Genomic DNA, 27250 nt, shown 5'->3' with positions numbered 1-27250 from the left:
ATTTAAATAGCTAACATTAGATAAATATGAATTACAGTATGGTTGATAAAATGAGACATTATCTTTTATCAATAGTGTGCCATTAAGATTTTGTTGTTCTTATCAAAGTCTTTCATATTTTCTGCCTTCAACTTTTTTAAGCACTGATGAAATTACTTCATTTGATTCTAAAAGTTTATTTACATTTTCCCTTTAATCAGCTTCACCTGCCATAAAAATCATCTAACAGAACCACCGGATAATCCTACAATAGCTCATGTATTATAAAGTTTCATTATTCCTCAGATTCTTATGGATATTTCATAGGTTTTTTTCAACTTTTCTTCTAAGGGGATAGTTCTAAATTATAGATATGAATTCCTAAAAATATTACTTCACTAATACTAAAAGAAGTTAATACTTTAGGGGTAGGTTCTTAAAACTAAATGTTATCCCCTTACCAAATATAATAATTATTTTAAAAATATAGATGGATTGATAGATAATCACCATCTCTGCTTTAACATCAAGCAATCTCTTCCCCCAAATGCCATCTCCTTAGATTTGGATCATTATTCTTCTATAAACTGCTCCTTTCCTCCCATTTGAAATTAATCTTTTATTAATCTTTCATTTTTATAGTTTTCCAAATTATCTCATATACCATACATATGAACATAACCAGAAACGACTGATTTTCTAATATGTATTACAGAAGATCTCATTTTATAGTCTTACCACAAATATGTGAGAAAAAGACTATGTGACCTGTAATTAGTACACTGACTAGTGAGATATTCACTTCACCTTATTAAATCTGGAGTACTAGTTAAGCCCTTGTTAAGGGAACAGTGTCCTACTCTCCCCAATGATAAATATGATGGCTAAACACATAAGGTAAGGATTTACTACTTGTTGAGCACTATTCTAAGTACTTACATATATTAACTCATGTCATGCTCCCAACTACACTGAGGTTATTATTTTTCCCCCTCCTTTCTAGATGAGAAAACAAAGAGGTTATATAGTTTGAAGTCACACAGTTGAAAATGGATGCAGCCAGGATGTAAGATGGAAAACTGCGCAAAACTATATTGCATATATTGCTAAAGATCAACTCCCTACCAGGGCCAGTTCACAGGAAGAGAAGCTCTAAGTTAGCTTCCCTGTATATAAATATATGCAATTTTAATTAGTTTTAGTTTAACTAAATCAAAGTGAATTAAAAAATCTAGGAAGGATAAAGAAACTTTAGTACATACATAGACTATTTTTGTTTGTTTGAGACAGAGTCTTGCTGTTGCCCAGGCTGGAGTGCAGGGGCGTGATCTCAGCTCACTGCAACTTCCACCTCCCGGGTTCAAACTATTCTCCTGCCTCAGTCACCCGAGTAGCTGGAATTACAGGCATGCAACACCACACCGGGCTAATTTCTGTAATTTTATTAGAGACCAAGTTTTGCCATGTTGGTTAGGCTGGTCTCGAACTCCTGACCTCAGGCGATCCGCCCACCTCGGCCTCCCAAACTGCTGGGATCACAGGCGTGAGCCACCACGCCCAGCCACATACATTATTATATGTGAAATATTCTATTGTATGTATATAGTATGTGTATGTAGCATGTGAAATCCTGTCACACATTACAACACTGATGAACCTCAAGGACATTATGTTAAGTGAAATAAACTAGTCACAAAAGGACAGCTATGATTCCATGAATATGAAGTACCTAAAGTAGTCAAAATCATAGAAACAGTAAGAAAAAAGGCAGTTGCCAAATGGGGGAGAGAGGGAAAGGGAAGTTGGTATTTAAAAGGTAAAGAGTTTCAATTTTGCAAGATGAAAAATTCTAGATATGTGTTACACAACAATGTGAATATACATAACATTAAGATGGTAAATTTAATGTTATGTGTTTTTCACAATTTTTTTTTTTAATCTGGCAAATCTCCCCTGTTGTTTCCCACTCCCACAGAGGACTTATTTCAGAAACCTAATGGATAAAATCCTCAGTGTCACAGGTAGTCAGAGAAACTACAAAGGATACACAGCAATATTACAAGTTATTATAACACACAATACTTTTTCCTAAGGCTCCACCTTGTCCCCATAAGCTTTGGGGACTAGTTTTCCTCTCCCCTTCAGATAAAAAAAAGAGAGACTACTTTAAATTTACTATAAAGGTTTTTTTTTAAAAGCCATTCTACCAGGTTAAAATAGTACACACACACACAAAAAGATAGTTCTCAGTAATTCCTAACTGCTATCCAAGAAACAGCAGGAAAGTGATCTGCTATAAGCAGCAGTAACTCACAACTCTCAAATCAAATGTACTAAAATGTACTAAATGTTCATCTCAAGAGTAGACTGAATTTTTAGGGACAATTAAAGATCTGAAGCTGCCTATTATGAATAAGGTTAAGTATTCAAACAGCTCTTGATTCAAACAAATTATGACTACAACAGAAATTGGATCTTAATGTAGTTTAACCTCCTTTCCCACCTCCCAATCACCTAATCTAAACATTGTATCACAATGTCTAGTCTAACTTAGTCTAACTACTTGAGGACAAAATACACTGCTTTTCAAGCCTCCTTCTTTAGTAAGACCAATGAAGGAAACATACAAAATAGCAATAATATATATTATTTTTTAACCTCATCTCTTAGTGTTTAATAGATGTACCTATTATAATCTTATTCTCGGTTTTTATGCCTTCTAGCAAATAGATATATGTTTTCTTTCAGGTTCTATATATGTATTTATGCTACTCACCAAGAATGCAAAAATGAGGCACGTGGTTCCCAGAAAAGCCCTGTCTTCCAACAGGACAAGTGCTAAGCATCCTATAGAATGCACCAGAGGAGGGGCAGGGTGGCTCATGCCTATAATACCCAGCACTTTGGGAGGCCAAGGAGGGAAAGTCACTTGAGTCTAGGTGTTTGAGACCAGCCTGGGCAACACAGTAAGACCTGTCTCTACCAAAAATAAATTGGGCCACAGTGCCCAGATAATTTTAAAATTATCTGGCTTCCACATTAATTCTATTAACTAAGTCATTCTAATTGCATACTGCAGTTAAAACTTTTCAATTGAATGGCCTGAAGTTATTACAATATTCTAAAAACATAGCCATGACAGAACAGAACTGGTTATGCTTTTTAGATACTATTGTATTAGTCTGTTCTCCCACTGCTATGAAGAGATACCTGAGACTGGGTAATTTATTTTTTAAAAACGTTTAATTGGCTCATGGTCCTGCAGGCTGTATAGGAAGCAGGATTCTGGCATCTGCTCTGCTTCTGGGGAGGCCTCAGGAAACTTACAATCACGGCAGAAGGCAAAGGGATAGCTGTCAAGTCACATGACCAGGGCAGCAAGAGGGTGGCAAGAGGTGCCACATACGCTTAACTAGATCTCACAAGAACTCACTATCACCAAGACAACACCAAGGAGGACGGTGTTAAACCATGGGACACCACTCCCATGATCAAATCACCACCAGGTCCTTCCTCCCACACTGGGGATTACAACTGAACATGAGATTTGGGTGGGGACACAGATCCAAACCATATCAACTACGTATCTTTTTTTTAAGACAGGGTGTCACTCGGTCACCTAGGCTGGAGTGCAGTGATGTGATCTCTGCTCACTGCGACTTTCACTTCCCGGGGTTCAAGCAATCCTCCTATTTCAGCCTCCTGAGTAGCTGGGACTACAGGCGTCTGCCACCACGCCTGGCTAATTTTTATATTTTTTAGTAGAGACTGGGTTTCGTCACATTGGCCAGGCTGGTCTCGAACTCCTGACCTCAGGTGATCCACCCACCTCGGTCTCCCAAAGTGCTGGGATTACAGACATGAGCCACCGCGCCCGGCCTGTATCATTCTTATAACTTGTTGAAATGTAACAGTAATGGCATATATCACAATATAAATTCATTTTCTCAAATTTAACTTGAGGTCCTTTTAAGCTTTAATTATAAAATATTTTAATTAAACTACTTTTAATTATTTGTGTATTGCTTTAAAAATACATCAAAAACTTCTAAAATTCAAAACTTTTAGGACATGAGTTATTTAAAATAGTTATCATATCTTGAACAAAAATTCCTACAGAATCAATTACACATTTACCTACTTTCCTTGGCAGGAAGCTCAGAATGTTATTTAATCTTTGTCTAATGATTCCAATTCATCATTAAAACTAATTTATGGTATCAAATAGGCCCTAGAACACTGAACTGAAAACATTCATAATTACAGTTTTTCATTTCTTCTACTTGTTTTTCCTGCCTTCTTCCCAACTCTGGTGATATCCACTCTCCATTCTCCACTTACCAGGTTACCGTACCCATCATCCTTTCTACTGTACATCCTCCAAGCCAGTTTTAAACTTGGAAATCAGTCGGAACTGTTAAAACTGTATATAAACATTAAATAAATCAGGACTAAAGAAAGATCTAAGGCTACTCTTAGCCTTAGATGAGGCACGTGGCTACTCTTAAGAAACCCAAACTCTTGAAAATGAAGAGATGGCCACGGCAGGTATATCTGCTTCATATAGGGAATTTCAAACTGTTTCCATAAAGGATACTGTGTCAGCAGAGAAGAGGGCCCCAGGTCCTCATAAAAGTCAGAGCAGCCCCATTAATATTAGTTTTATACACTGGAGTTCTGCCTAAGATGTCATCTGAAGAAAAGGCTCTGCTCTAGCACTGGACTAAAACTGATGTTTCTGCCACTGCTGCAATGGCTAGGGGGAAAACCACCAAACAACAACAAAAAAACATGGTTTGGGGGTTTCTTCCTTCATTAAAAAAAAACTGCCTTTAAACAAAACGATTCCATTCCAACACTTTCTGCAGACTGTAAACAATCCTAATTTGAGTTGGTATCAATAGAAATAGAAGAAACAATGCTTTAAATGATCCACTAAACCACACCTATGTACTGCTTTGAACTCCTATTTACAAGCTTGTTTTCTATTTTCCCCTGTGTCTGCTACCTGAATAATCCCTGCCATATTACCTATATAATTAGAGGACCCGTAGTCAACATGTGAGTTGGTTATCACACAAAGAATAAAAGCCAAAGACCTGGATCTTGGCAGTTTTAGAATTTTTACATTTTTCTTTTGCCCTCAAATTTTTACATATTTGAGTCAAACATTTATTGAACAACTATATTGGGTGAACATTTGTTGACCAAAATTACAATCTAACACATTAATGAGAATCAGTGAAGTTGTGCTACAGTAACATCAATCACAAAAGCTCAATGGCTTTGATAAAACGAAAGTTTATTTTTCACTAATTTCAAATGTCCAATTCAGGTTGGTAAGGGAGATCTGATCATGATAGCGCCTCAGGGGACCAGGCTACACTTGATACATGCTTCCAAGGTTGCCTCGCCAAAGGTGAAAGAAAACGTGGAATATCACATTCTGCTCTTAAACTTCCACTCACGTTTTGTTACAAAAAAGTATATGGCCATGCCTGACATCAAGAATTAAAGGAAAGGGCAATTCTATGATTATTTTATGAAGAATCATGACTCCCTAGTCCCCTGTAGTCAAATATTTATTCTTCCCACACGAAAAAACACACCTGTCCCTCCATTCAGAAGGTAATCCAAATATCCCATCCAATCTCAGCAGCAAGCTCAAAGGACAGGATCTGTGTTGTTGGGGAAATCACCTCTATATCAAGTCCAGATGCAGCCCCTCTTCACAGAGACCTATTTATTAAAACAAGTAATCTACCTCCCTTCACACACACAATACACACTGACAGAATATAAAAAATGTTCCAGTTCAAAAGAAGAAAATAAGACAACAGTCAGTCGTTCACAGCAATTCATAAGCCAGGCTGAACAGATTGTGCAAGGGCTCTCTGTCCTGGAAGGTGGGGAATGCTCTGATTGACCCTTGGGAGGAGTTTCTAAGTCTGCTGTTCTCTGTGCCTCTAGATTCTGCCTTCTGGAAGGCTTTTCCTGGTCTGTTATCTTCTACCGCTAAAAGTGAAGTGGGTATCAGAAAGTGACTCCTTAGCAGAGCAGAATTCTCAGGAAGCAAATAGGTTAGGCAGGCACGGGGCAGAGAGCAAGATCATTATGTATTAAGCAGTTATATACTTTATTCAGACTTCTGGCTATGCCTCTAAATGAAAAAATTAGAAGGCTTATCTATTTGATACTATCCAGTTCCAAGCGCCAATGTCCAGAAACAAAGCTTTTTTCTAAGATATGCCTCTTAGATTTACTACTTTTCTTTGCTTTCTTGCCCCATGAGACAATGTGTCTATTTCTCTCTACCTAACTATGGGTACCTTGAGTTTACCTGGCTTTAGCAGGGAATCCATACCTTTTAGTCTCTTTCCCCTAACCCAACTGAAAAGCAATTCCCTCTCAAGTTGGCCTTTACTCTGAATTACCTTAATCCTTTCAGACATTTTAACAATGGAAGTGATGTTCATAACCCTGACTGGATCCTGCCAAAAAATGAATTTTAATTATTTACTCAAAAGCCTTTTCAGTTGTGTCTCCTACTGATTGGAGGTAAGAAGCAATTACTGGTCAGGCAAAGTGGCTCATCCCAGCACTTTGGGAGGCCAAGGTGGGAGGACTGCTTGAGCCCAGGAATTTGAGACTAGCCTGGGCAACACAGGGAGACTGTGTCTCTAATTTATTTAAAAAGGAAAAAAAAAAGGAGCAGCAGCAACTACTTCTTCTAATCCTACAAATTCCCAAATTTCTGGACCCTCTGTATTGCTTTTCATTTATACTTGGAAACTAAACAATTATTTTCTAGCTCATCTCTTTCTGTTATATAACACCTTGTCAAATGAAACCAGTACCAGTTAAAATGCAATTTGTTTTCCAACCTTGTCCCAAAAGCTACAAATGCATTAGGTACATTACTTGCCTTCCAAGTTATTGCAGGTAAGTTTTATATATTGTTCTCTGCATCATAATGTTCCTAGCATCTAACATCAGTTTCCTTGCTGCCTGATTCTCAGGTCAATGCCACAGTTGAAGTTTTTTTGTTAGAGCATACTATTCTTTGTATAAATTTTGACTTAAGTGATGATAGGCTGTAATAATATAGGTGCTGTCCAATAGAAATACAATGCAACTCACATAAGTAACTTCAAATTTTCTAACAGCCACACTAAAAAAGTAAAACTCAAAAGCAAAATATATTTCATTTAACCTAATAGAGACATACCTCAGAAACACTGCAGATTTTATTCCAGACAAGTACAATAAAGCTAATATTGCAATTAACAAAGCCACCCATTTTTTTTGGTTCCCCAGTACATATAATGTTTATACTATACTGCAGTCTATTAAGTGTGCAACACCATTATGTCTAAAAAAACAAAAAGTACATTAATTTTAAAAATCTTACTGCTAAAAAATGCCAACAATCATCTGAGTCTTCAGTAAATTGTAATCTTTTTGCTGGTGGAGGGTCTTGTCTCAATGTCGATTGCTGCTGACAGATCAAGATGGTGGTTGCTGGCTGAGCATGGTGGTTCACATCTGTAATTCCAGCACTTTGGGAAGCCAAGGCAAGTGGATCACTTGAGGTCAGGAGTTCGAGACCAGCCTGGCGGTTTTTTTGTTTTGTTTTGTTGTTGAGATAGTCTCGCTCTGTTTCCCAGGCTGGAGTGCAGAGGTGCAATCTCAGCTCGCTGCAACCTCTGAACCACTCAACCACTGAACCGCCTCCTGGGTTCAAGCGATTCTTCTGCCTCAGCTTTCCGAGTAGCTGGGACTAGAGATAGGCGCCACCAAGTCCGGCTAATTTTTGTATTTTTAGTAGAAATGGGGTTTCATCATATTGGCCAGGCTGGTCTCGAACTCCTGACCTCGTGAGCCTCCCGCCTCAGCCTCCCAAAGTGCTGGGGTTACAGGTTTGAGCCACCGTGCCCAGCCGGAAAATCTGCTGTTTAGTGTGACCCTTTTCATCAATGATCTTAATTTCCAGATAACTTCTTGCAGCTTCTACATCAGCACTTGCAGCCTTGCCTTTATGTTATGGGAACAGTTTCTTTTCTTAAAACTCATGGACTCATCTGCTAGCTTCCAACTCTTTCTGCAGCTTCCTCACCTCTATCAGCATTCACAGAATTGAAGAGAGTTAGGAGCCTTGCTCTGGATTAGGCTTTGGTTTAAAAGAAAGTTGTGGCTGGTATGATCTGGCCAGACCACTAAAATTTTCTCCATATCAGCAATGAGACTGTTTTGCTTTCTTATCACATGGTTCACTGGAATAGGACTTTTAATTTCCTTCAAGAACCCTTCCTTTGCATTCACAACTTGGCTGTTTGGCACAAGAGGCCCAGCTTCTGGTCTATCTGGGCTTTCAATATGCTTTCCTCACTAAGCTTAATTATTTCTAGCTTTTGACTTAAAGTGAGATATGTGCAATTCTTCCTTTCACTTGAACACTTAGAGGCTACTGTAGGGTTATTATTAATTGGCTTAGGTTCTTTTTTTTTTTTTTTTTTTTTTTTGAGACAGAGTTTTGCTCTTTTGCCCAGGTCGGGGAGCAGTGGTGTGATCTCAGCTCACCGCAACATCTGCCTCCCGGGTTCAAGCAATTCTTCTGCCTCAGTCTCCCAAGTGGCTGGGATGACAGGCGCCTGCCACCATACCTGGCTAATTTTTGTATTTTCAGTAGAGACAGTTTTCACCATGTTGGCCAGACCAGACTCGAACTCCTGACCTCAAGTGATCTGCCAATCTTGGCCTCCCAATGTGCTGGAATTACAGGCATGAGCCACTGTGCCCTGAATTGGCCTAGTTTTAATATTGTTGTGTCTCAGGGAGGAGGGAGGCCCAAGCAGAGAGATGGGGAAACGGCTGGTTGTTGGAATAGTCAGAACATACAACCTTTGTATCAGTTAAGTTCACCTTCTATGGGTGCATAGTCTGTTGTGCCCCAAGACAATTACAACAGTAACATCAAAGACCACTGATTACAGATCACTGTTAAGAAGTATAATAATAATGAAGGCCAGGCATGGTGGCTCACGCCTGTAATCCCAGCACTTTGGGAGGCCAAGGCGGGCGGATCACGAAGTCAGGAGATCCGAGACCATCCTGGCTGACACAGTGAAACCCCGTCTCTACTAAAAATACAAAAAATTAGCCAGGCGTGGTGGTGAGCTCCTGTAGTCCCAGTTACTCAGGAGGCTGAGGCAGGAGAATGGTGTGAACCCAGGAGGTGGAGCTTGCAGTGAGCCGAGACTGCACCACTGCACTCCAGCCTGGGCAACAGTGGGAGACTCTGCCTCAAAAATAAAAAAAAAAAATGGAAACGTTTGAAATATTGCAAGAATTGCCAAAATGTGACACAGAGACACAAGGTGATCACGTGCTGATGGAAAAACGGGGTCAAAAGACTTGCTCAAATGTGAGGTTGCCACATCCTTCATTTTTAGTATCTGTGAAGCACAATAAGATAAAGCATGTCTATATATCCAAAGAATTAAATTCCAATGTTTTATCAATAATAAAAATTATTCATGAAATGTTTTACATTCTATTTTTTATACTAAAACTTCAAAATTCAGTTTGTATTTTATTACACTTAACAGCACATCTCAATTCAGTCTAGCCACATTTCGAGTGTTTAATAGCATCACAGGGCTAGTGGCTCCCCTATATAACAGAGCAGGGCAAAATTAAGTTGTAGTAACAACCTCTCAAATCACAGTGGCTTAAAACAAAGGTCTATTTTTCATTCACATCCATCATAAATCAGCTGAGGGTGTACTGCATGCTTTCCTGACCAATGGATCAATCACCATGACATATTTCATTGGCCAAAGTAAGCGCCATGGCTACACCCAACTTGGGTGAAAAAGAGAACCAGATATATCAGGAAGACAGTACAAATAACTAACATTTATAAAATTATATATAACATCTGTAAAATAACCTTTATAAAATCACAATTTAAAACTTTCAAACTATGTTTTCAATAAATTCTACCTTTATTTTCCTTTTGTTCTGACATAAGCCTGCTTCAAAAAGCAAATGATATGATAAAGTGGTAGAGCTCTACTTGAATAAACTACTTCTACTAACTAGATAAAACAGTAAATCTAAGACAAATAAAATTTCTTTACCATGGAACATCATTTGCCCTTCAACAAAATTCCTGAAGATTTAATAAAAGCAAATGAAAAGAGGAAATCAAGAGTTGGATTATGTAGTCCTAAGTATTTGGGAAGCAGAGGTGGGAGGATAGCTTGAGCCCAGGTGCTCAAGACCAGCCTGGGCAACATAGTGAGATTCCACCATTACAAAAAATCAGCCGGGCGCGGTGGCTCAAGCCTGTAATCCCAGCACTTTGGGAGGCCGAGACGGGCGGATCACGAAGTCAGGAGATCGAGACCATCCTGGCTAACACGGTGAAACCCCGTCTCTACTAAAAAATACAAAAAAACTAGCCGGGCGAGGTGGCGGGCGCTTGTAGTCCCAGCTACTCGGGAGGCTGAGGCAGGAGAATGGCGTAAACCCGGGAGGCGGAGCTTGCAGTGAGCTGAGATCCGGCCACTGCACTCCAGCCTGGGCGACAGAGTGAGACTCCGTCTCAAAAAAAAAAAAAAAACAAAACAAACAAACAAAAAAAAACAACAAAAAATCAAATCATAAAAAAATTAGCAAGGCACAGTGCTGGGCACCTGCAGTCCCACCTACTCAGGTGGCTAATGCAGCAGGATCCCTTGAGCCCAGGAGTTTGAGGATGCAGTGAGCTATAATCGTACCCCTGTACTCCACTCTGGGTGAGAGAGAACTTGCCTCTAAATATGTAAGAGCAAAAACTTAACTGATTAGAATGGAAAAAAAGCAAAAATGGGAATAGACATCAAATACCATTTTTTAAAATTCATTTTGGCCATCAGGTACTTCAAATCCTCTTTAAAACTTTCTTACCAAGTCTTTTTGAGTGATTACTGTTGTTGAAACAAGCGTAGGCTGAAAGAAAATTAAATAGGAGTGAAAAAAAAATTTATTTATAAAAAGTAGGGAGAAAGCAGGAAATAAATGACATAATGCTAATCAAAACTAAAGATATTTTCACCAATTTTCAAAAAGATTTCCTTACACCCTTTAAAGTTAACTTCTGCCATTTATTAACACTGTAACATAGAAAGTCAACTGCCAGGCCTGTAATCCCAGCACTTCAGCAGGCAGACAGGAGGATTACTCAAGGCGAGGGGTTCAAGACCAGCCTAAGCAACACAGCAAGACCCCATCACTGTAAAACATAAAAAGTAAAAAAAAAAAAAAAAAATTTAAATCAGCTCTCTACTTATTTATCAACAAATATAAGGTATTACCTTCAAGGTCAAAAGCTTTGCTTTTACAGTTCTAAGGCTGAAACTCCTTTCTTCTAAAAATAAATACATTCTATTCCATCTTCACTTAAACATTCAAGAAGGAATTTTGGCATATAAGAGGATCCAAGGTAATGAATGACTGAATTACATGAAGTAATGGGAATTAAACACTTTAAATGGCAGAAAATTTAAAAAGCACCAAAAAGAAGGGCTTATGTAAATATAGCGGCAAATTTTCCTTAGGGAATAAGTGTACTGATATGTTAACTGGTATCAGATACCAGCAATTAATTCTTTCTTCCAAAACCTGTTTTAAAGTCGATGTTCTAGGCCAGGTGCAGTGACTCACGCCTGTAATTGGAGGCCGAGGCGGGAGAACTGATTGAGCCCAGGAGTTCGGGGCTGCAGTAAGCTATGATCATGCCACTGCACTCCAGCCTGGGCAACAGAGTGAGACCCTGTTTCCAAAAAATACAAAGCTAGGTGTTCTAACTTATTAATGATCAGTTCAGGCTAAAAGAAGCTCTTTTAAATAAAGCAGAGGTGATATCTAGAATTGACAGACAATCCATGTAGATGCTTTCCTGACGGAAAATAGTAAGACAAAACCAAAACCCAACCAACGGAACCACCAACACCAAACTATCAGCTGAGTCCAAACTAAACTTTCCAACGCCAAATGTCAGGGGAAAGAGAAATCCTGTTTTCCTGTTACCCAAAGAAATATATTACCCACTAAAACTTTATTATCCCAAAAGAGTATCTTAGAAATGGTAGAAAATACACATTTCCTGCATGTTTTACTGATGTTAACATAACAGTTTTATGGTCCCCACTCCAAGCCCAAAATATTCCAAAGCATCTTCCTTTTTATAATTCCCTTGTTCAGTTTTATCAATTCTCCTGACCTCAACTGTGTCTATCACCCCTCTCCTACAGAATTCCATTCCTTTGTCCTAGGCTCAGCCCTCCATCTCTACTAGCAACAATTATTTCAACCATAATTCAAACTAGTATCATTTTGGGGTCACCAGATCAGTTTTCCCCCACAAATGTGCCAATGCTATAACTTTAAAACAATGGATTCATCTCTTGTATTCCTGATAGTTAATCACCAATCCTATAAAGTCGTATTTTGAAATGCCTGGCATTCTTCCTTCCTTCCTTTCTCCGTTTAACTAAAGTAGCCTGTTACCACCTTCTTTTTTTTGAGACGGAGTCCTGCTCTGTTACTCAGGCTGGAGTGCAGTGGCGCAATCTCGGCTCACTGCAACCTCTGCCTCCCGGGTTCAAGCAATTCTGTCTCAGTCTCCCGAGTTGCTGGGACTATAAGGCGCACGCCACCACATTCGGCTAATTTTTTTGTATTTTTAGTAGAGACAGGGTTTCACCATATTGGTCAGGCTGCTCTTGACCTCAGGTGATCCGCCTGCGTTGGCCTCCCAAAGTGCTGGGATCACAGGAGTGAACCACCACGCCTGGCCCCGCTCCTACCTTCTTTGGTGCTAGTTTCTTCCCATTCCACTCTGTTCTGGAGATATGTCTTCCAAGCACTGATTTACTCACGTTATTCATCTGTTCAAAAACTTTCATGGGCTACTTAAGTAAGGTTAAAAATAGTGAAACCCTCACCAATAGTATTCAGTGCTTTTCATTCTCTCAGCATACTTACTCAAATGTGTCCTATCAGCCACTAGTCACCAAACTGCCTAGATTTCTATTCATGCTATAACAGCATTTCCCAAAGTAGTTCCTCACAATTAACCCAATGAAATACTAATCACTACAGAGGTATAATCTAAAAAAGAAAAAAAATGCTGCTTCCTTTCCTTAAATACGTTCATTTCCCACAGGATTTCTCAGAAACTTTAACATGCTAATGAGCATTTTTATAACATTTAATAACACCTATTAATATCTTACAAACCATTTTTGGAGAAATGCTTTGCCTTGCCTGTATTCTTTTTTTTTTTTTAAACCTTGTTAGTAAACATCTTCCTCTCATCTCTCTACCTATACAAATCTAGATTCCCCATTACCCTTCTCTTCTCTCTTCTCTATTAGGTCTCCTGGAGCCTTCTTTGATTTTCTTTTCCTCTGAAATTCTACACAGTTACCTGTATCACGCAATTTAGTGACTTATTACATTGATTTATATTGATTACTGCTCCATGTATCTATCTTAAATACTCCAATAAATCTGTAAGCTTCCTGAGAAAATGAATACTTTTACAGACAATACAAAAAAAGTACATATTTGACTAAATACAGTTTCAATGTAAGAAACTTGTTCACCCGCTCTCTCAAGTTCTTGAGGCTTTATTATCCCCGTGCCCAAAAAAGGCTGCCAAATGAAAGCAGCAAAGACATTTATTAAAAATGTATCTGACTTTCCCCTTTATATGCAAGAAAAACCAAGAACACTTCTACTGCAGCTTTGTGTGACTGGCTATTCCCTGAAATTTATCAACTACCTTCTTCATTAACACAAGAGATAATGCAGGAAAATAGCCTAAACAGTAAAAACTTCATCTTCAAGGCTTTCACAACAGAACCATAAAATCCTCTTCCACTTGTGAATCAAGGAAGTATTCAAACCCTGCCCAAGCTGTTACTATGAACAAAGTTTACTAACCCAAACATCACAGGAGATGTTGGAACCAAAATTAAAGTCCAATCTTACTTAACGTTAAATTTCTTGAAAAAATTTTTAAAATAATCCTTCTGATGCTCACTAAAGTCTGAGAAAAAAATGTTTAAAAAGAAATTTTATAATATTTTTAATCCAAATTTTCTACTCATTAAAAACATGAGGCTAAAACTCACATTCTCAAAATCTTTTTATTCTAGAAAATCTCCAATATATACCAAAGTAGAAAAGTATAACAAATTCCCATGTAGCCATCACCCAAATTCCACAAACTCTGGGACAACCGTATTTCATGTATAACCCAAACTGCCATTTTGAAACAAATCCTAGATATAACATTTCATCTGCAAATATTTCATTATGTACTGCTCAAAGATAAAGAATTTACATTTTAAAAATCTCTCATCATGTTATTAGAATAAAAATACACAAAATCTACAGTGTTAAAAAATGACTTTGGGGCAAGTTATTTAATTCTCCTAAATTCTCTCACACGCAGGTAAGACTAAACCTAATGTTCCTTTTGCTTCTCTTAGTTTCTTCCACTACAGGTTTATATGTTGGCTTCTGAAACATAATTCTGAATGTCAAGAGTTTTTAAAAAGCTACAAATTTAACACAATTACAGAACTGGCAGAAGTATGAAACAAACAGAATGCAACTATCACATCTGAACAAAGTTATAATCCCAGCACTTTGGGAGGCCAAGGAGGGTGGATCACCTGAGGTCAAAAGTTCAAGACCAGCCTGGTCGACATGGTGAAACCCTGTCTCTACTAAATATACAAAAACTAGCCGGGCGTGGTGGCGGGCACCTGTAATCCCAGCTACTCGGGAGGCTGAGGCAGGAGAATCGCTTGAACCCAAAAGGCAGAGGTTGCAGTGAGCTGAGATAGTGCCATTGTGCTCCCACGTGGGCAACAAGAGCTAAACTTTTGTCTCCAAAAAGAAAAAAAAAAGCAAGCAAACAAATAGGTAACATTTACATTATACATTTCCACACAAATCTACGTTTATTCTGTATCTATTACTGGCATCTCTTCATTTTATCCATTTAAAAAAAAAGGAGGTAGGAAAAAAAAGATGAGTAAGAAATGACTGCCCAATTCCAAAATAAGAAATACATGTTAGCTATAATACAAGACAAAGGACAAGGGCTATTAAACAAGCAGTAATTCAAAGGTGGCAAGAAGCAAGGAAGGCTGCAGGATGAGGTAGTATCTGAGCTAAGTCTTGAAAGATGTCAACCTGAAGGTTACTCCACTATTCCTGTTTCTAAAGTGCTGTGGGGTTCAATGTTAATATACCATTTATCACATTATACTAGAATCGTGTGCACGTCTGTCTAACCCAATGATTCTTAAGGGGGAGATGAAGAACTGTCCTCCAGGGGACATGTGGCAAATGTGTGAAGCCATTTTCTTTATTGTCACAACTGCAGGAGGTACAGAGTGCTACCAGCATCTAGTGGGTAAGTCAAGAATGCTCCTCAATATCCTACAATGCAGAGGACAACCCCACAATGAAGAATCACCAGGCCCAAAATATCAACAGTGCAGAGGTTGAGAAATCATAGTCTAACCTGTTAGATTATGAGCACCTTTAGTGCAAGAATTATCATATTCATCTTTGTAACTCCAGTATCTGGCATGCACAGCAAGAGCGTATAAGTAGACTCAAGAGACCTCAATTTAAAGGTAATGGAAGAGCCAGTCAAGACTTTACAGAAAGAACAACATGATCTGTGTTTAGGGAAAATGACTGATACAAAAATGATGTATTGGAGCAGTTTCTACTGTCTTACAAAATTAAAAATGCACATATTCTCCAACGTTGGGATTTTGCTTTCAGATGTATATGCTTCAGATATGCATACTTAAACAAAAGAAATGATACATCTGCATAAGGATATCCACTGCAGCATTTTTGAAGATTAAAAATTTTTGTGACATCTGGCCAGGCACAGTGGCTCATGCCTGTATTCCCAGCACTCTGAGAGGCCGAGGCAGGTGAATCACCTGAGGTCAGGAGTCTGAGACCATCTGGCCAACATGGTGAAACACAGTCTCTATGAAAAATACAAAAAATTAGCTGGGTGTGGTGGCGTGGGCCTATAGTCCCAGCTACTCAGGAGGCTGAGGCAGGAGGATCACTTGAGCCAGAGGCGGAAGTTGCAGTGAGCCAAGATCGTGCCACTGCACTCTAGCCTGAGCAACAGAGCGAGACTCCATCTCGAAAAAAAAAAAGTTACATCTGATTTTGGGAGAGGAATTAAAAACATAAAAAACGTAAAATTTTTTTAAAAAAAGAAATTTGTGTTGATGCACCAGAAAAAAGGAAAGATTGGAGGCGTGGAAAATAAAAGTTGTTTTTAAGAGAGAGTCACCCAGGCTGGAGTGCAATGACTCAATCATAACTCACTGCAGCCTTGATCTCCTGGGTTCAAGCAATCCTCCCATCTCAGCCTCTCTGAGCAAATAGGACTATGGGCACACGTTACTGTGATCAGCTAATTTTTTGTTTTTTTGGGTAAAGGCAAGGTCTTGCTTAGTTGCCCAGACTGGTTTCAACTTCCCGGCTTCAAGCAATTCTCCCAGCCTCAGCTTCCCAAAGTGCTGGGATTATGACACCACATTCAGCCTAGATTAGATGTCTTAACAGTAGTCTACGACAGTGGTCCCCAACCTTTTTGGCACCAGAGACCAGTTTCATGGAAGACAATTTTACCGCCGAAAGGGGAGATGGTTTCAGGATGAAACTGTTCCACTCACTCAGATCATCAGGCATTACATCTTCATAAGCAGCTTCCAATCATTAATTTGTGGCGACATTTTTAGAAAACCAACCCCCTCAACCAGGTCCACCTCCAGCTACCATCTATTTCAATGTTGCTTATAACAAGAGAAAAAAAAATTGTAATTTCTCTCACTAAATCCTCTTCTCCTTTTAAATCATTCTACTCATGCTTTCCTCGTCAGCACTCCAATGAAACCACTTGTTAAAAGTCACCAACAATCATTATCTTGCTAAATCCAATATCCCATTCTCTCTCATCTTATGTACGCTCCACGATATATGAATAGATAATGTTAGGCACAGTGGCTCACGCCTGTAATCCCAGCACTTTGGGAGACTAAGGCAGGTGGATACCTTGAGCCCAGGAGTTCGAGACCAGCCTGGTCAACGTGGCAAAACCCCATCTCTACTAAAAATTACAAAACATAAGCCAGACATGGCAGCACACACATGCAGTCCCAGTTACTTGGGAAGCTGTGGTGGTAAGGTCATCTGAGCCTGGAAGGTCGAGGCAGTGATCATGCCACTGCACTCCAGCCTGGGTGATAGTGAGACCCTGTCTAAAAAAAAAGAAAAGAAAGGGATAAGCATTCCCTCCTCTGTTCTTAAGTAATTTACTCACTTGGCTTCCAAAATATACTTGGCTTTCATGGAAGCTTCTTCTGTTTCCTTTGCGAGTTCTCCCTCTACTTCTCACCCTCTAAATGTTGAGAATGCCCTAAGACTCATTCCTAAGGCTTTCCTTCAATTTTGGATACTTAAGTTTCAATTCCTGAATTTCTATTTGGTTCTTTTACAAATCTGCAGTGTCATTTCTCTTACAGTCTCCAACTCTGTTAAAATTTTTTCAAGCGTGGCTTGTATTCCCTAGACCACAGTTAAGTAGTTTTTTGTCTATTTCCATTGTTTCTGCTGGTTCTCATTCATGTTGTCTTACCTTCTCATATGCCTGGTGGGTTACATTTGATACTTTGCCAGACCCTACATTTAAAAAGTCTACAGAAATAACCTGAGGCTCAGAATATGATTTCCCAAGCTCTTCTCTATGTATATTCTTTCTCTACTAAGTTAGAAATTCTTAAACCAGCTGCACTTCAAAATCACTTGGGGACTTTTATGACACAACTTTTCTGGCTTCATGTAGAGCAATTAAACTAGAATTGGGAGGAGGATGAACACAAGTTGTTGGCATTTCTAGAAAGTTCTCTGAGAGATTCTACAATGCAGTCAACAGTTGGGGCCAGGCGCGATGGCTCACACCTGTAAGCCTGTAATCCCAGCACTTTCGGAGGCCGAGGCAGGCGAATCACTTGAGGTCAGAAGTTCAATACCAGCCTGGCCAGCCTGGTGAAACCCCATCCCAATGAAAAATACAAAAATTAGCTAGGCGTGGTGGCGCACACCTGTAATTCCAGCTACTTGGGAGGCTGAGGCAGGAGAAACGCTTGAACCCAGGAGGCGGGAGTTACAGTCAGCTAGGATCATGCCACTGCACTCCAGCCTGGGCGACTGGAAAAGAAACTATGACGTGAATGATTTCATTGAGTCATATCTGTATACAGTAATGACACCCTAAATTCTACCTCCAGCCCAACCTGACCACTAGATTCTGATATTCCACTATTTACTGGAACCATCCACTTGTAGATCTAATAGTCATTTCAAATTTAACAAAGCCATAATAGACTTAATTCCCACTTTACTCCACCCTTCCCCAGATTTTCCCCATTACTAGCCTAGCCAAACTATCATCTTTTGATTGTATAGTCAACCCTCCACGGGTTCTGTATCTGTGGATCCAACTAACTGCAAATCAAAAGTTTTTTTAAAAACACAAAATTTAAAATACAGTACAACTATTTATATAGCATTTACATTATATTAGGTATTGTAAGTAACCTAGAGATGATTTAAAGCTTGTGGGAGGATGTGTGCAGGTTATATGCAAATACTACAAGAGACTAGAGCATCTGGGGATTTTGATATTCTAGGGGGTGTAGGAAGTATCCTAGAACCAATCCCCATTGGATACTGAGGGATGACTCTATTGCTCCATCAGCCTTATGCTTACTGAGGCAGGGACCTGCTAGAGTGATCTTTTAAATACATAAATTATACCAGTTCCCTACTTAAAACCTGCCAATGTTTTCCTATGAGACATGAAATAAATCCAATTTCCCTACCATGGCATATATTATCTGGCCCCTAACTGATTCCAATCTTATTTTCTAACACTCGTCATTCACGAAATTCCAGCCATCTTGCTCATTCCCTCTTCCTGGAATACTCTTTCCTCCAAATGTCAGTGACAGGCTCCTTTATCAATATTCAGATCTGTAGCTCAATTTCATTTTCTTATAAGGCGGGATTTCCTAACCACCATATTTAAAATAACCACCATACTCCACAGTTATTCCATAACTCTGCTTTATTTTCTTTTTTAATTTAATTTTTATTTTGTTATGAGATGGGGGGTCTCACTATGTTGCCCAGGCTGCTCTCAAACTCCTGAGCTTAAGTGAACCTCCCACTATGGTCTCCCAATGTGCTGGAATTAAAGACGTGAACCACCACTCCCAGCGCCGCTTTATTTTCTTCATAACACTAATTATGTGAAATTATTATACTTGCTTACTTGTCTTCATCCACTAGAATACAAGATTCATGAGAGTAGGGACTTAAGTCTTTTTCACTGTTGCAAAGAATACTACCTAGAATATTGTAGTATAAAACCATTTGTCAATGACTGGGATACATTCTGAGAAATACATCATTAGGGGATTTCATTACTGTGCAAACATCGCACACTCTTTCTTACACAAACCTAGATGGTATAGTCTACTACACATCTAGGCTATAGGTATAGTCTGTTGTTCACAGGCTAAGAACCTGTATAACAAGTTACTATACTGAGTACTACAGGCAACTATAAATATGATGGTACGTTATCTGTGTATCTAAACATAACAGAAAAGGAACTGTAAAAATAAAAGTCTTACATCTTATGGGACCACCATCGTATATGTGGTTTGTTGTTGACTGAAACATCATTATGCAGCATGTGACTGTACCCTCAAACATTTGTTGACTGAATCAATGACTAACCTAGGTTGCTGGGAGAATGATGGTCCTATGTACACATGGCTCCACTGTACACTATTTGTGAGGTGAAAGAGGTAAATAACATCTTAATATTATGAAAACAGCTTTGACTTCACTCTCCCATTAAAGGATCACAGGGACACCTCCCCCAGGGGTCTCAGACCACACACTGAATCAGAGAATTCATGAGATTTACGAAAACAATGTCACACGTTAAGTACCCTCATAAAATAAAGCCGAAGGCCAGGCATGGTGGCTCACACCTATAATCCCAACACTTCGGGAGGCCAAGGCAGGCGGACCGCTTGAGCTCAGGAATTCGAGGCCACCCTGGGCAACATGGCAAAACCCCATCTCTGGAAAAAATACAAAAGATTAGCCGGGTGTGGTGGCACACACCTGTAGTCCCAGCTAACTCAGGAGGATTGCTTGAACCTGGGAGCTGGAGATTGCAGTGAGCCAAAACTACACCACTGCACTCCAACCTAGGTGACAGAGCTAGACCTTGTCTCAAAAAACATGAAGTTGAATACAAAAATTGTACCCAAGAACCACTAAAATGATGAGGCAGTTTAGAGAACAAGCTGTAATAAAGTTCTCCTCTTGGATTAAAATACGGCATTACTGAAAAATATATCAACACTCTAATGAAGAGCACACATCAGGTGATTTCCATTCTTTTACGTTCATCCAGAATCCTTATTTGCATTATTGTTGCTGACTAAATTATGGGGTAAATTTGGTTAATTACATACTAAATACACTACTCCAGAAAACAAATTAAAGAGAAAAGTATTTAAAAAAAAAAAAAAAACCACCAATGGTGGGGCAGTGGTTCACGCCTGTAATCCCAGCACTTTGGGAGGCCAAGGCAGCTGGATCACTTGAAACTAGGAGTTTGAGACCAGCCTAGCCAACATGGTGAAACCCTGTCTCCACAAAAAACACTGAGCAGCCATTTATTCAAGATGCATTTAATAAGTTGAATTCTTTGAGCTCTCTAAAATTATATGGTTTAAATCACACAGCTATATCAGAACAAGTAAATGGTTATAGTATTTACTAATTTACTAAATTACGTACACTTCAGGTTGATGGAAAGTATCATCCTCAAGGATGGGTCTCATAGAACTATGAACACTATTTTTCCATAGAACACTAAGAAACCAAAGTGTGACCAAAACCATATATTTAAAATTACTTTAAAGGTCACATAATGCATTTTAGATCTTCTAGTCTAAGAAAGTATAATTTAAAATTCCCAATTTCTTCCACATACTGTTCCCACTACATCAGAAGACATGTAAATCAATACAAACTAAATTCAAACATTACACCTCAAAGTTTCTAAATTATTATACTAAAAAAAAGTCTAGTAAGAATTTATGTATACCTCAACCCAACATGACTAAACTTGAAGGCAAAAAAATGATGACACTATTTGTAGTGTGGGACAAAAGATTAATATCCCAGACATATAAAGACATTTTACAACATCTTTATGTATACAGTATACAAGAAGTATGCTATACTAGTTGGGGAAAATAAGCAGAAAACATAAAAGGTAATTTAACAAAAAAACACAAATAGCCAATAAACATGCAAAAATGTTCAGCTTCCCTAATAAAAAACCCCACTGTACACTACTTGTGAGGTGAAAGAGGTAAATAACATCTTAATATTATGAAAATAGCTTTGACTTCACTCTCCCATTAAAGGATCACAGGGACACCTCCCCCAGGGGTCTCAGACCACACACTGAGAACCACTCCATTAGTATTTTGGGACATTATATGATGTCAGATTTGCTTTAAAATAACCCAGCAAAGGTCAGGCCTGTTGGCTCATGCCTTAATCCCAGCACTTTGGAAGGCTGAGGTGGACGGATCATTTGAGGTTGGAAGTTCAAGACTAGCCTGGCCAACATGGTGAAATCCCATCTCTACTAAAAAATACAAAAATTAGCCAGGCATGGTGGCAGGCTCCTGTAATCCCAGCTACTCAAGAAGATGAGGCAGGAGAATCACTTGAACCCAGGAGGTGGAGGCTGCAACGAGCCAAAATTGCACCACTGCACTCCAGCCTGGGTGACAGAGCAAGATACGGTCTCAAAAATAATAATAAATTGATTAACTCAGCAAAAATAAAACTTTAAATGGTAGAAATAAAGGAAAGAAGAATAGCAGGGTGATCATCATTGCTAAAGCTGAGAAAGGGGTACATGGAAGGCTCATTACGTATTGTTTTTGTGTACTTTTGAAATTTTCTACATTTTTAAGTTACCAATATTATCAATTTTTTTTTTTTTTTTTAAGAGATGGTGGTCTATCTTGCCCAAGCTGGTCTTAAACTCCTGGCCTCAAGCAATTCTCCCACCTCAGCCTCCTGAGTAGCTGGAACTAAAGGCATATACCACCACATTGGGATTCAAATTACCAATTTTTAAAATCCATTTCTGTAATTACTGTTATTTCATCATTTCCAACTCATTTCCTCAGGATCCATTTTTTCTACTTAATCCTACGGTAGTCAGTTCAATAAAGGTCTTTGAATATTAGTATTTTAAACATCTTCACTAAACTCTAAATCTTGAATAGTTTAATTGCCCACTGAATTCTGGGCAGCTGGTTATTTTCTCTCAGCACTCTGAATACTACTCCATGATCTTCTGACATCTGTGTGGCTAAAAAGAAAGATATGCCTTCTTTTTTTTTGAGACGGGACCTCACTCTGTCACCAGTGTGGAGCGCAGTGGCACAATCACAGCTCACTGCAGCCTCGACCTGCCAGGCTCAAGCAATCCTCCCAACTTAGCCTCCCCAGTAACTACAACTACAAATGCATACCACCACACCTGGCTTTATTTTTTGGGGGGATTACAGGCATGAGCCACCATGCTTGGCTGGGCTATCTATCATTCCTTGTAAGTTATCTGTCTTCTCTCTGTTAACATTTAAGATGTTAATGTAATATCTCTGTAATGTCTGTGATTTCAGTTTAAGTCAGAGATGAACTTATTTCTACTTATCCACATACTTGAAATAAAACTTGATCTGTAGATTGTATTTCTTCAACACAAGAAAATTCTTAGCCATTATTTCATCAAACGTTGCTTCTCTTGCCATTCACTTTATTCTTTTTCTCTGAAATTTCTACACTGGTGGCTCTCAAACTATCCTCCGTGTCTTAACTGCTCGTTCATTATCTGTGTGGTATTCTGGGTAAATTCCTCAGTAATATTACTATTTGCTCAATCCATTCTAAAGGTTGTCTTTTTTCGAAAAACTTTAATATTTCATCTAAGAGAAAGCACTACCAGTTTAAAAAAAAGAGAGAGACAGAGAAACACTGACATGCCTTGAATTGCAAGATGCACCCCAATTTCAGAAATGTGTCTTAGAATCAATGAAATGTGTTTCTCATGTCCAGGATTTGATTGTTTTTTCATATCTACTGTTTTTGTTTCACTTCTTTTCTATAGATGCTATTGCTTCTTTTATCTCACTGACAATTACAAGCATACTGATTTTTAAAGTCTTTAACAGAATGGTTTATTTTCTTTAATCTGACATGAATTCATCTCCTAATTGTTGATTTTATCAGCTATCTTTCATAGATTTTGCCTTCATGTATTTTGGAATTTAGGTTTTCAGGATCATCTTGAATATAACTTTTTGCTTTCTCAGTATTACAATTATGGGTCTGCCATTTTTGCAAGCCCCAGAACTCATATATAAGTCTTCCAAGTAGTAATACTGGCTATATTACAAATCCAAACACTCAGCTAACAGTTCAATGGTTCAGACTGGTTCATATGTGGTGGTCGTAAGACTGTGCTGATGTCCTCCTATTTTCCTGCATTGTCGTCTCATCTCTGTAAATCTTCATTTAAGTCATACCTCAGGATAACAAACAGCAACAACTTTCTGTAGCTCCCCTTTAGCAAAAATGAGCCCTACTGGGCTCTTGTTTTCAGCAATGAATCTAACTCTGGGCTTTTCTGCATGTGGGAAGGGGGGAAGGATAGCATTAGGAGATATACCTAATGTAAATGATGAGTTACAGGGTGCAGCACACCAACATGGCACATGTATACATATGTAACAAACCTGCACGTTGTGCACATGTACCCTAGAACTTAAAGTATAATTTAAAAAAAAAACCTTAAATATTAAGTTAAAAATTCCTACCTTTTGTAAGGTTTCTATTTTCTCTAATACAAAAAGACAGCTACCAGTTAACCTGCAACTGTCGTTTTTCATGAATGGGGAATTCTAAACATTAAGTTGTTTGCTTTTAAGAAGAAATGACTTCTATAAACTCTTCTTCCAACTTCAAACACCTTACTCCATTTTAAATGTGCCCAGTCTTGAAAAACTGTATTTTAGATAAAACAAAATCTGGTAGAGGACTAAAATTTGAGACTGAATTAAGTCTTGGCTTAAATTGGGGGAAAATTTTGACACTGGAAAGATACATAAATTCATACTTTGCCTCCTCTTACCCAGTTTCAAATACACAGCAATGATAAAGTAAAAATGAGACAACGAAGTTTCCTAAAGCAGCATGCTTTTCTCAGTGAGCCACAAATGGACAGAAATATGTAAGATTAGCAGGGTTTCAGTTTGGCGCCTGATGTTTCCAGGAAGATGGAAATTTGGTTTCTAAAGGATAAAGAGTAGTAAAAGTACCCCAAAAAAGAAGGAACCAGTCAGACTTACTGCTTAAAACAGGCTGGAGTAGAGGTCATTTTTATTAAAGGGGTCCTTTAAACTTAACAAAAACAAACAAAAAGGCAAATTCCAGAGCCCTGGTTTAAAAAATAAATAAATAAATACTTTCTCCTTTATTTTGGGAAATTGTTACATAAATGTCATGCTTATCAAAAGTACAGTACAGGCTAGGCACAGTGGCTCATGCCTGTAATTCCAACGCTTTGGGAAGCCAAGGCAAGAGGACTCCTTGTGCCAAGCAGTTCAAGACCAACCTGGGCAACATAGCAAGATGTCATCTCTACATTTAAAACTTAGCTGGGCATGGTGGTGCCAGCCTGCAGTTCTACACATTCAGGAGGCTCAGGCCAGAAGTTTGAGATCACAATGTGTTATAATCACGGCACTGCATTTCAGCCTAGAAGACAGAAACCCTGTCTCTTAAAAAAAAAAAAAAAAAAAGGCAAACCAAGGATGTCAAAGTTTTCAGCATTTTCATCTGGGCATACTACATGTAACACTGAAACTAATGTTTTGCTCTGATTTTCTGGTGAGAAAAAGCATCTTAATGTATCTCCCTTCTTGCCGATTAGAAAGTATACCAAGAGAAAGTTTATATCCTCAAAATGAAAACTTCCTAGTTTTTATTACTAAATATGCTATGTCTTATCCAGCATTTTTATTCTCACTTTCTTTAACTTTTACTTTCACAACTAATATCCCCATTCCTTTAAAATCAGGAAAAACTTCAAATTTAATGGCTTTCTGGAGTATTTATTTTACCCTTCTTGGACACCATTCAATAAACTAAAATTCCATTTTGTATTAAATACATACAGTGTTTCTATTCTGGTAACATTTGAAAAGAAATTACTGAAGAACTTAGTGCTTCATAACAACATCATTTCATGACCAACATAAATCAGTTTATGACCACAAAAATCAAAGTTTCTAGAGATTTTTTTTCTAACACCTATAGAACTCTGTAACATGAATTTTGTAAACACATTAAAAACTGGTTTCTAAAAACTATCTTTCATGTCTTTAGTAATCTGTCACCTAACTCTCAAACCTTTTAGTCTCAGAACTCCTTTCCAAACTTACATTTACTGACGTTCACAAAAAACTTTTGTTCATGTAGTGTATGTGTAAATTGATATTTACTGAATCATAAACGAATTTAAATTTAATTCATTTAAAAATAAACCCATTTCGTTAACATAAATTAACATTTTATGAAAAACATTTTTCAAAACAACAAAAAAAGTTTAATGAGAAAACCATGTTTTACATTTTCACAAATCTCTGTAATGTCTAGAGTGAATAAAAGAAGACATTTAAAGTCTCAGATCTGCTCCTGCATTCAATCTCTTGCAATACATGGTTCGGGCTGAAGCTTATTTATGAATAGAGTATCTACCCTCACAGATACGTACCTGGAAAGGGTAAGAATAAAGTACTCTTTCAGCCAATTGTGGGTTTTCTTTGAATACTACAACAAATTTAAAGGTGGCAGTTTCTTAAAGTTCAGTACAAATGTGGAACCTGACACTACTGTAAACTTTCTATACTGTTATTGGTCTATCTTGCACTTTGAATGGATCTTTTACCCATGAACAATTTTGTAATATAATGAGTTGGTCATTTGAAATCTGCTGATTCACTGAACTACCACACACATCTTCCAAGTGTTAGCACATTTCATTAAAATACAATATCAAAAAAGCTGTTAGTATCACTATCCATCTCATCAGAAAAACATTTAGTATTAAGAAGGTATCAAGCTCATAATAGATTTGAGTTTCCCAAAATTCTAATTTTCACTGGAAAGTGCAAATTTTGTCATTAGCAGCAAATGCTTTCCAGTTTTTTTCCTTCACATGACAGGCTCACTTCAATTTTTTTTTTTTTTGAGGAAATATCTGTCACTTAACTACATTAATCTCAAAACCACAGTTTATCATTCTTTAAAGTAAAAACAGTATTTGATGAAAACAGCATCTAGTTCAGCTTGCAACTCACAGAACTGTATAACTGAGGGGAAAAAAGCGGTTTTTTAAACAATTCTTATTTTGATATGCAGCAAAAATGCTTTATTAAAGCGTATTTCCCATTTCATCACAGAGAATACTACAAAGACATGTAGTAGTAACTACAAACCAAAACCATAAAGAGATACCACTTCATACCCATTAGGATGGCTGTAATCAGAAAGATGTGCAATAAAAGGTTGGTGGCGCTAGAGAGAAACCGGGACCCTCAACACACTGTCAATGAGAATGTAAAATGGTATGGTAGAAAACCAGTTAAACTCAACTGCCATACAACTCGGCAATCCAGTCCCAGGTACATACTCAAAAGAAAACATTTCCACACAAAATGCTACCTACACAAATGCTCACAGCAGCACTATTCGTAAGAGCCAAAAAGTGGAAACAACCTAAATGTCTATCGGCAGATAAATAAAATGTGGCATATGCATACAATGGAATAGTACTCAGCCATATAAAGAAATGAGGTTCTGACACATACTATGACACAGATGAACCTTGAAAACATCATGCTAAATGAAAGAAACCACAACACCAAAGGTCACATATTGTACAATTACACTGATACGAAATAACTGGCAAATCCAAAGGGACAGAAAG

General features: G+C 38.2%; 1 protein-coding gene across 2 annotated transcripts in view; it reads right to left on the bottom strand.

Moving 5' to 3' along the window:
• SP3 (Sp3 transcription factor) overlaps positions 1-27250 on the bottom strand; it is a 57142-nt gene that overhangs the window by 15898 nt on the left and 13994 nt on the right. Inside the window, exon 5 of one of the 2 annotated variants that reach the window (XM_033231096.1) lies at positions 10933-10974. The exons of the other annotated variant lie outside the window; for it this stretch is intronic. Within the exon in view, the coding sequence (XP_033086987.1) occupies positions 10933-10974 (42 nt within the window). The remainder of the gene's footprint in view (positions 1-10932; positions 10975-27250) is intronic. 2 annotated transcript variants of the gene reach the window in all.

Source organism: Trachypithecus francoisi, unplaced genomic scaffold (genome assembly GCF_009764315.1).
Source record: "Trachypithecus francoisi isolate TF-2019V2 unplaced genomic scaffold, Tfra_2.0 Lachesis_group13, whole genome shotgun sequence".
In the NCBI taxonomy this organism is placed as follows: domain Eukaryota; kingdom Metazoa; phylum Chordata; class Mammalia; order Primates; family Cercopithecidae; genus Trachypithecus; species Trachypithecus francoisi.
This window is presented reverse-complemented; position numbering and strand designations above follow the sequence as displayed.